Consider the following 10,028-nt stretch of genomic DNA (forward strand, 5'->3'; position numbering starts at 1 on the left):
TCCTGCAACCCAAACTGGGCTGAACAACCTCTCTCCAGCTGGAATTTCCTAGAAAATAACAATAATCGCTGGAAAAGCCCAGGTGTCCTGGCTGAGACTCTGAAACCTCACTCCTTCCACCGAGAAAAAGCCGGGAGACAGACACCACATCCCCCAGGGAAGGAGCAGCTTCCCGGAGGGTCTGTGCTGCCCCGGCCCCTCCCGGGGTTTTCCAGCTGCCTCCCAGGATCCTGGGCTGCTTCCTGCAGGGATTCGCTTCCATGGAAAGTCTGAACCCCCTCCGAGCGCCGGCGGCGCCTCTCTGCCCTGGGGAGCCGGGATTAGGTCAGGAAATGAGGCACAAGCAGAGGTAAGAGGTTTCCTGAAGGCCCGGCCAAGGCTGCGGTTGTTAACCCAGGCTTCCCGAGCCTGGAAAAACCCTCCCCGCTCCGAGCCCTCGGGAGTTCTGCCCGTTCCTGGCAGTACCCAAAGCACAGGCACCCGGGAGCCGCTTCCCCTTGGAATTTCCGCGCGCTCCGGGCTGTTTGGCTTGGATGAGCCGGGAGGGTGTTCCCGGCCCCGGGGGGTGGAAAAGTTCATTTAATTATTGACAGGCAGCTCCTGCCCCGGATGGAGCTGAGCAGGGCTGGGATGAGGACAGTGCCGCAGCTGGGGGCGGCAGAAGCTCGGTGGGAGCAGCTGAGGTGGTTTTGGGGCCCTTCGGGTGGTTTTACCCATCCTTCAGCCTGGAAACTGAGGTGCTTTTTGGGCCCTTCGGGTGGTTTTACCCATCCTTCAGCCTGGAAACTGAGGTGCTTTTTGGGCCCTTCGGGTGGTTTTATTCATCCCTCAGCCTGGAAAACCAGAGGAGAGGAGATAGGAGCATCTTCCAGCCCCGTCTGCCTCTCATCCTGCTCTGAAAATCCCTTTTTTTTCCTGCGTTTTGCAGCTCTCAGAGCCTGTCCTGGTGCTCAGCCCTCGGCACAACCCAGCGTGAGCTGCTGGGAATCCAATCCCACGGGAGAAAATCTCCTCTGCTCACCCCCATTCCGGTCTCCAGAGACCTCCTCTTTCCACCCCAGCGCCCTCCCTCCGCTCCTTTCCTGGGTTTTCACCCCAAACCTGCAGGATTCACCCCCCAGCTCTGGCTCTGTGTCCCTGCCGAGCTCGGGGGGTTTGGGATCATCCCGATCCCGCTGGGATCCTCCTCCAGGAGCGGGGAAAGGGGCCCCACTCCGGCACCGGGGGCTGCAGAGCCTCCGGCAGCCCCGGCCTGGGTGGGAAAAGCGGCATTTGGGTGATCTGGGTCCTTTTCCCGCTCCGTCCCGGGATAAATCCCCCGCGGGGCTGCAGCATCCCCGCCTCTGGGGGGGAGTCGGAATCCACCCCTGCATCGGGAGGGATGCTGTCATCCCAGGATCCCAGATTTTGGGGGTGCAGTGATTTTTTTCCCAAGAGCTGTCCCGAGGTGACAGAAAAATCCCCGGAGCTGCTTCCTCCATCCCTCCCTCCCTGCAGCCCCACAAACCCCGGCCCGCTCCGCGCGGGATCCTCCCCCCTCCTCGCTTTTCCATGGATTTTAAACTAATCCCGCCGGGAAAAAAAACCCAAAAAACAACAATGCACCCCGTCCCCGGCGCCCCTGGCAGCGGTGCGTTCTCACGGATGGTTATTTGGGGTTATTTGTGGGTTTTGCCCCTCCCAGGCCGCGCGGGAGGAGGAAGGGGCCGGCTCAGGTGTGGCTTTAGGACCCAGCGGATCCCCCGTGCTGGAGGTAGGAGGTTTTTTGGGTTTTTTTTGTTTTTTCTGACTCTCATTTCAAGAGTTTTGGGGAAGCAGAGAGAGGAGACCGAGGCGGTGGGCGAGGGCAGAGCCGGCACTCACTGGTAAGGACCAGGCGAGGGAAACCCCCCCAGTTCCCGGGAATTCCGGGGACCCCCCCCAGCAGCAAACGGGGCTGAATCCCCATTTTGGGGACTTTGTGAAATCACCATAAAACTCCATCGGTTAAGAGCTTGGAAAAGTTGTTTTCAGCTTTTTAACCTCAAAACGCCAAACCCCCTTGATTTTTGGGGTGCTGAAGGAACGGCAGCCGGGGGGGGGAGGTGGCCCTTCTTTGAGGCCTGGCAGTTGTTGGAGATTTTTAACCACTTCCAAAAAGTCTAAAAATACCCCAAAGCCTGGAGGAAGCCGTGGGTTTGTTGGTTTTGGTTTTTTTGGTTTTTTTTTTTTTTCTTTTCCATCATGGAGAGAGATTGTAGAAAAGGGGTCTTTTATTCCAATTTATTTTGGGGGATGGGTCCCTGAGGAAAAAGTGATGTGTGAAAACAGGGATGGGGGCACCAAGTTCTTTACCTCTGGTTGGGGGCCAAAAAAATTAGAATCCTTTATTTTTCCCTTTGTTCTCCCACTCTCTGGCAACGGGTGAGCTAAAAAAAAAAAAAAAGAAAGAAAGAAAAAAAAAGTAAGAAAGAATGATAGAAAAAAAAAAAAAGAAAAAGAAAAGAAAATGGGGAAAAAAAAAAACGCTGAGGGAGGGGGGAAAGGCTGGAGGAAGGTGGGGTTTAGCAGAATGAAAGGCACTGTGGTGTTCTTTCTCCGGGGTTGATTGTTCCCAGATGTGCAGTTGCAAAAACATCTGGCGCGGTCGGAGCCGCCGGACCCCTGCACGGAGGGAGCGGAGCCTGGGGAAGGGAAGGGGGAACAGCGGGGCCCTCCCGGCGGGGGAGCGGCCGGAGTGGGGGAGGACGGGGGGGACGAGGGTGGAGGTGGCTTCATCCCCTCCTCGGGGCCTTGGTGAAGGGGGGACATCGTGGGGACATTGTGGGGACATTGTGGGGATGTCAGCGTCGCTCCGGGGTCGCCGTCAGGGGCCGCCGCTGGCGTTGCCATCGGGGCAGACGTGACCCGACTGTCCCCATCCCGCGGCCAAACCCTGCGAGCTCCGGCCAAGATCAGGGGAAATTCAGGGAACTGGAGCGCGGGAGAAGCTGTGCAGGCTGGAAACGGGGCTGGCAGGGAGGGCACTGCCGAGCCCTGGCCTTGGGAGGGTGGGAGGATGGCGGGGGATGGTCCAGAGATGGTGCCTGTCCCTCATCCATCCATCCATCCATCCATCATCCATCCATCCATCCATCCATCCATCCATCATCCATCCATCCATCCATCCATCCATCCATCATCCATCCATCCATCCATCCATCCATCCATCATCCATCCATCCATCCATCATCCATCCATCCATCCATCCATCATCCATCCATCATCCATCCATCCATCCATCCATCATCCATCCATCCAACATCCATCCAGCATCCATCCATCCATCATCCATCCATCCATCCATCATCCATCCATCCATCCATCCATCCATCATCCATCCATCCATCCATCCATCCATCATCCATCCATCCATCCATCCATCCCTCCATCCATCCATCCATCCATCCATCCATCCATCCATCCCTGTGTCCATCCATCCATCCATCCATCCATCCATCATCCATCCATCCATCCATCCATCCATCCATCCATCATCCATCCATCCATCCATCCATCCATCATCCATCCATCCATCCATCCATCCATCCATCCATCCCTGTGTCCATCCATCCATCCATCCATCCATCCATCCATCCATCCATCCATCATCCATCCATCCATCCATCCATCCATCCATCCATCCATCCATCCCTGTGTCCATCCATCCATCCATCCATCCATCCATCCATCCATCCATCCCTGTGTCCATCCATCCATCCATCCCTGTGTCCATCCATCCATCCATCCATCCCTGTGTCCATCCATCATCCATCCATCCCTCCATCCATCCATCCATCCATCCATCCATCCATCCATCCATCCATCCATCCATCCCTGTGTCCATCCATCATCCATCCATCCCTCCCTCCCTGCTGGGCTCCAGGCTCTGAATCAGGATGATTTGGATCCTCAGGATGCCGGCGCTGGTGTCCCACGGGATCCCGACACCTCCTGAACCAGCAGGGCTCGGGATGGGCACCCCCAGGGCTTGGGATGGGCACCCCCAGCCCACCCAGGCCCCAGGTGCCATCCCAGCTCCAAGGTCTGCCAGCCTGGCAAAGCCTCTGCAGGCGCCGCTGGTGCCGCTCATCCCCCGGTCCCTTTAATCCCGGGACATTCCAGCCCAGCTCAGTCCGGGGCCTCCTGGGCCGTGGGGAGCAGACAGGAAGGACCTGTCCCACCAGGGACAGCCGGGGCTGAGCGTGGTGATCCAGCCCAGGCAGGGACCGACTTTGTGGATTCCCAAAGCCGGGGAGGGTCTGGGGTCAGCACCTCCAGCAGCTCCGGTCTGGAGTGGGGAGGATGAGCTTCCCATGGGATGAGCTCTGTGGGGAAGGGGCTTTGTTTGGTGGGGCTGCAGGACGCGGTCCTGAGGGTGCTGTGATGGTGGTGGAGAGGACCTGGGGACCAGAGGGTGCCACACTCTGGGTTCGGGGCAGGACAAGGTCCCTGGAAGGTGCCTTCAGTGACTTGGGTGGCTGGGAAATGGGACTTCGGTGACGGAGTGGGATGGGATCCCTGGAGGATCCCACACTGGAGCTGGTGCAGGATGGGATCCCTGGAGGATCCCACACTGGAGCTGGTGCAGGATGGGATCCCTGGAAGGTGCAGGATGGGATCTCTGGAGGATCCCAGACTCCAGATCTGGTGCAGCCGGTCCCACTGGCCCCTCCCAGGTGCTGGAGCTGCGTTCCCTGGGATCTGGGCCGGGAAGCTCTCCTGACACGGGGAGTTGATGCTCCTGCTCTGCAGGGATGAGAGGGCACCTCCAAGGGCACCTCTCCCCTGTGCCTCAGTTTCCCCAGTCCAGCAGCAGAGCCTGGAGAGCCCGGGGAGGATCCCCCCCACCCGAGCGCCGGGAATGCCAGCGGGATTCATCCTCAAACCCCTTCCCCTGGATTTCAGAGGAGTTTTGGGGGAGAATTTCTCTTTTTTACCCCGATTTCCCCCTGGAGCTGGCTGGGGATGGGGGAAGGGCGGCCGGCATTCCTTCCCGGCCTTGGCCTCTCTTCCCACCGGGAGCAGCAGGCTTGGAAAACGCCGGGAAGCACCCGAGGCCGCCAAACCCCACGGGATTCCTCTCAAAGTCCGGAATCTTCTCCTCAAATCCGCACATTCCTTTGGATTTAGGGGATGCCCGAGCAAACGCAGCATCCCCTCAAAACAATTCCTTTCCCAAGGAATTGAAAACCTCGGGAAAGAAGCCCCAAAGTTCCACTCCGGGGGGTCCGGGCCTCTCCTCCCTCATCCCGGGGGTGATCCCAACATCCCAGGAATGGTTCCACATCCTGGGAGCGATCCCGCATCCGCATCCCGGCGTTTCTCCTCCCTGCTCTGCCCTCGGGATATTCCAGGGCTTGCAAATCCCCTGGGAACGGGCGGGAAGCCTTTTTGGGGAAATTCCTTGACTTCTGAGGATTGGGAGGGGGAGATGTTTTTGGAGCCAGCTCCCGGGGACACCTCGGGGCGGGGATGGGGGCAGTGTCCCCATGTGTCCCTGAGTGTCCCCTCCCTCTGAATTCCCTCTGCTCACATCCAGACTCCTCCGGCTGCATCCCGGCCGCGCTCCCGCCCTTTCCCGTCATTCCAGCAGGATGAGAGCGGCGGAGCTCCTGGTGCTGTGTCTGCCAGGTGAGTGTCCCCAGCCCCAGGTGACACCCCCAAACCCCTGGCACCGTTTGGATCAGCCAAATCCACACTTTCCAGCTCTATTTTTACTGGTTTTCCTCATTTTTAAACCCCAAGACGCATCTAGGAGGTCCAATCTCTCATTTTCAGGGTCTAAAACACATTTCTAGAGCCAAAACCCTATTTTTTTTTTCTGTCCCCAAGCCTCATCTTTGCATCCCAAAGCTTCATTTTTATGTTCCAAATCCTAATTTTTAAGTCCCAAACCCTCAATTTTGTGTCCGAAAACCTCATTTTTACATCCCTAAACCTAAGTTTTAGGTCCCAAATCTTCACTTTTGGAGCCCAAAGCTCTGATTCTGTGGTTGAAAACCCCATTTTTTTATGGTACAAATCCTCATTTCTAAGTCCCAGGCACCCTTTTTGAGGTCTAAAGGCTCTTAACACCCAAAACCTCATTTTTAAGGCCCAAAGTTCGGTTTTGAAAGTCCAAAGCCTCTGATTTAGAGGCCAAAGTTTTGTTTATAGCTCAATGTTTTGGCCCAAAGCCTCATTTTTACCTTCCAGAACATAATTTTGGGGATCAAAGCCTTCAAAAATACATTTTTAGGGTGCAAAGTGTCAATTTTTGGTACCAAAGCATCATTTGAGGGATGATCAGGGGGAGGTGGCCACAACTCCCAGTGATTTTTGGGAGTTCACTCATTCCCTGTTATTTCCCAAAATTCCCCAAAATCCCACTTCGGGCTCATCTTTAGGCTGGGAATGGCTCTGAGCTGGCACCAAGCGAGTCCCTCCAGCCATGGGGATGTGGAGGTGGCACAAAACTGGAACAAAATCCAGGGAAATGAGATTTATCACCCCCTCCAGGGGCTGCCAGACAGGATGGGAACGAGCAGGGAGGGGACAGAGCCGGGGCCAGGAGGAGTTCGGGTGAAAGCAGCTCCACACAAAGCTGTGGAGCATGTCCAGGAATCCCTTCCCGGGATGCTGGTCCCTTCCTGGGGATCCCTTGCCAAGGATTCTGATCCTTTCCTGGGATTCCGGTCCCTTCCCGTGGATTCTGATCCCTTCCTGGGGTTCCAGTCCCTTCCTGGGATTCCAGTCCCTTTCCCGGGGTTCCAGTCCCTTCCTGGGGTTCCAGTCCCTTCCTGGGGTTCCAGTCCCTTTCCCGGGGTTCCAGTCCCTTCCTGGGGTTCCAGTCCCTTCCCAGGGATTCCGGTCCCTCTGACTCTTCCACGCTGGATTTGGAGCCCTTTCCCTCCGGATCCGCGGCAGGATGAGCTCCCAGGGGATGGAGGGGCTTGGAGCATCCCGGGATCAGCAGGGCCATGACAGCCGGGATCCTTTGGGGTCACCTCTGGGGTCACCTCTGGGGTCACCTCTGGGGTCACCTGGATGCTGCAGGGACCCTGGGCTGGGGCTGATCCTGCATCCCTGAGCATCCCAAATCCTTCTCCTGCTCTCCTGGGGCCACGCAGCCCCGAGGACAGAGGGGTGGGATTGGGGATGGTGGGAGCAGGGCTCAGGCTGGGGGTGTCTGTGGGAACCCCAAATCCCAGTTTGGGGTGTCTGTGGGAATCCCAAATCCAGGTTTGGAGTGTCCCTGGAAATCTAAAATCCCAGTTTGGGGTGTCCCTGGGAATCCCAGATCCCGGGTTGGGGTGTCACTGGGAATCCCGGACCCTGGTTTGAGGTGTCCCTGGGAATCCCAGATCCCGGTTCGGGGTGTCCCTGGGAATCCCAGATCCCTGTTTGGGGTGTCCCTGGGAATCCCGGATCCCGGTTCGGGGTGTCCCTGGGAATCCCAGATCCCGGGTTGGGGTGTCCCTGGGAATCCCGGATCCCGGTTCGGGGTGCTGTGCCCCGCTGATCCCTGCCCGTGTCCCGCAGCGCTCCTGGTGCAGGGACAGTTCAGCCGGTTCGAGGGCATCACCTACCCCGAGCCAGTCCAGTACTCCCAGTACGACCAGCAGGCAGGTGAGAGCCCCGCGCCTCTGCCCCAGCCGCGGCTCCGGGACAGCACCCAGCCCTCCCATCCCCGGCTCCTTCCCCCTCTCGGGGCGCTCCATCCTCTTCCTCCCGCCCTGGAATTCCCAACCTTCCCAGCTCCTCCCTCTGCTTTCACTGACAATCCTTTATTAACCCTTTATCCAATTCCTTATTAACCCTTTATCCAATTCTTTATTATCCCTTTATCCAATCCTTTATTAAACATTTATCCAATTCCTTATTAACCCTTTATCCAATCCCTTATTAACCCTTTATCCAATCCTTTATTAAACATTTATCTAATTCTTGATTAAACATTTATCCCATCCTTTATTAACCCTTTATCCAATTCTTTATTAAACCTTTATCCAGTTGTTAAATCTTTATCAAATACTTTACTAACACTTTATCCAATTTCTTGTTAAACCTTTATCCATCTATTTATTAAAACTTTATCCATTTGTTCTTTGAACCTTTATTCATCCCAAATCCCCACCTGTGGGAAGTGGCCCAGGCTCATGCCTGGAGGGGCTGGAGGGAGTTTTCCCAACCCACCACAGAATTCCAGGGATCCCATTTCCCACTCCCAGTCCCCACAGGATGAGTTTTCTTCCTGAAGCCACCCTCAGCCTGTTTCTGTTTTATCCCCAGAAATTCAGGATTACTACGACTACCACGGTGAGTGTTTCCCTGTGGGATGCCGGGGTGGGGAGATCAGGATTTTGGGGTGTCCCTGCACGGGGTCTCTCCTTGCAGATGTCACCCCCCGAGCCCCAGAGGAGCAGTTCCGGTACCAATCCCAGCAGCAATCCCAGCAGGAAACCGTGCCAGCCCCGACCCCAGGTGGGTGACAGCCCCCCGAGGTGGGTGACAGCCCCCGGGATGAGTGACAGTCACCAGGATGGGTGACAGCCCCTGGGATGAGTGACAGTCACCAGGATGGGTGACAGCCCCCAGGATGGGTGACAGCCCCTGGGATGAGTGACAGTCACCAGGATGGGTGACAGCCCCCGGGATGAGTGACAGTCACCAGGATGGGTGACAGCCCCCAGGATGGGTGACAGCCCCCCGAGGTGGGTGACAGCCCCCGGGATGTGTGACAGCCCCCAGGATGGGTGACAGCCCCCCGGGGTGGGTGACAGTCCTGGGACTGGGGTCTCTCCGTCCCTTCCCTGCCCCCCAGCCCAGCTGTGCCCTCCCCCGGAGCAGCCAGTGGGTGCCAAGAGTGCTCCAGCCCTAAAATCCAGGGAAAGGGCAGGGAGGCGCTTCTCCCCCATCCTGAAATTCCCTCCCCCGTCCCCCTGTCCTCTGTCCCTCTGTACCCCTGTCCCCCTGTCCCCCTGTCCCCCTGTCCCCCCTCAGCTGCGGTGCCCGAGACGGAGCCCACGGAGCCGGGACCGCTCGGTGAGTGCCGATCCCATTCCCGTTCCCCGTGCCTGGATCCGCCCGCCCGTTCCCCCCCGGAGCCGGGCTGTGCCGTCGGGGGGGACAGCCGGGGCGGGGGGAGGTGACAGCCGGGGCGGGGGGAGGTGACAGCCGGGGTGGGGGCGATGCGGGTGAGGAATTCCCGGGAGTTGCCGGTTCCGCTGTCCGCAGACTGCCGGGAGGAGCAGTACCCCTGCACCCGGCTCTACTCCGTGCACAAGCCCTGCAAGCAGTGCCTGAACGAGATCTGCTTCTACAGGTGCGTGAGGGAGGGGAAACATCCCCTGATCCCTCTGACCTGGGAGTTTGGGAACCCCTCCGCTTTACATCCCCTTCCTTTCTATCCCAAAAAATCCCAGCCTCCGCCGCGTTTACGTCATCAACAAGGAGATCTGCGTCCGCACCGTGTGCGCCCACGAGGAGCTGCTGCGAGGTGAGGGGGGCACCCCGAGAAACCGGGACCGTCCCCATCCTAATCCCCCTTTGCCCTGCAACTCTGGGGAGGGAAAATCCCGCGGGACCGAAGCTCCCGAGACCCCCGGAGCAGAGCGGGGTCGCGCTGCGGGGTGGGGCTGGGCTGGGGGGCTTCCCTCGCTGCTCTCCCGGAGTTTTCCCGACATCCAGGGATAATCCCTCGCTCCTGCAGCCGACCTGTGCCGGGACAAGTTCTCCAAGTGCGGGGTGATGGCCACGAGCGGCCTGTGCCAGACCGTGGGCGCGTCCTGCGCCCGCAGCTGCGGCGGCTGCTGAGCCCCGGCCCCGCTGCGGCCCCGCTGCGGACCCGCCCCGCGCCGCTGCAGCTCCCGTGCATGAACGAGCAGCTCCCCGAAGCCCCGGGATTCCTCTTTTCTTTGTGCACATAATAATTAAATCGGGGGGGTTTGTTATTTCTGTGCCTTTCTCTGTTCCGCGGGAGGGGGAGCCCCGGAGGGTCCCGCAGAGAGCGGCTCCCGGCTCCTTCC

General features: G+C 58.3%; 1 protein-coding gene across 3 annotated transcripts; it reads left to right on the forward strand.

Annotated features, from left to right (window-relative positions):
- The first annotated feature begins 244 nt into the window (after positions 1-244).
- On the forward strand, positions 245-9,953 carry MFAP2 (microfibril associated protein 2). 3 transcript variants are annotated; one of them, XM_053997411.1, is made up of 9 exons: positions 245-349; positions 5,561-5,652; positions 7,543-7,629; positions 8,293-8,319; positions 8,398-8,484; positions 9,004-9,045; positions 9,238-9,325; positions 9,426-9,499; positions 9,713-9,953. In XM_053997411.1, the coding sequence occupies exons 1-9, from the start codon at positions 261-263 to the stop codon at positions 9,814-9,816; spliced, it is 690 nt and encodes a 229-aa protein (XP_053853386.1). In that variant the 5' UTR covers positions 245-260; the 3' UTR covers positions 9,817-9,953. The 3 variants fall into 3 exon arrangements, with proteins under 3 accessions (XP_053853386.1, XP_053853388.1, XP_053853387.1); XM_053997413.1 differs by lacking the exon at positions 245-349 and adding an exon at positions 1,705-1,753; XM_053997412.1 differs by lacking the exon at positions 245-349 and adding an exon at positions 1,797-1,865.
- Positions 9,954-10,028: the final 75 nt, after the last annotated feature.

The sequence above is a fragment of the Vidua macroura genome, chromosome 23, assembly GCF_024509145.1.
Source record: "Vidua macroura isolate BioBank_ID:100142 chromosome 23, ASM2450914v1, whole genome shotgun sequence".
In the NCBI taxonomy this organism is placed as follows: Eukaryota; Metazoa; Chordata; class Aves; order Passeriformes; family Viduidae; genus Vidua; species Vidua macroura.

Coding starts and splice junctions, on each gene's coding strand:
- MFAP2 (XM_053997411.1), top strand. CDS start 261: ATGGAAAGTCTGAACCCCCTCCGAGCGCCGGCGGCGCCTCTCTGCCCT. Junction 5,653..7,542: donor CCTGGTGCTGTGTCTGCCAG/GTGAGTGTCCCC, acceptor CGTGTCCCGCAG/CGCTCCTGGTGCAGGGACAG. Junction 9,500..9,712: donor CCACGAGGAGCTGCTGCGAG/GTGAGGGGGGCA, acceptor TCGCTCCTGCAG/CCGACCTGTGCCGGGACAAG.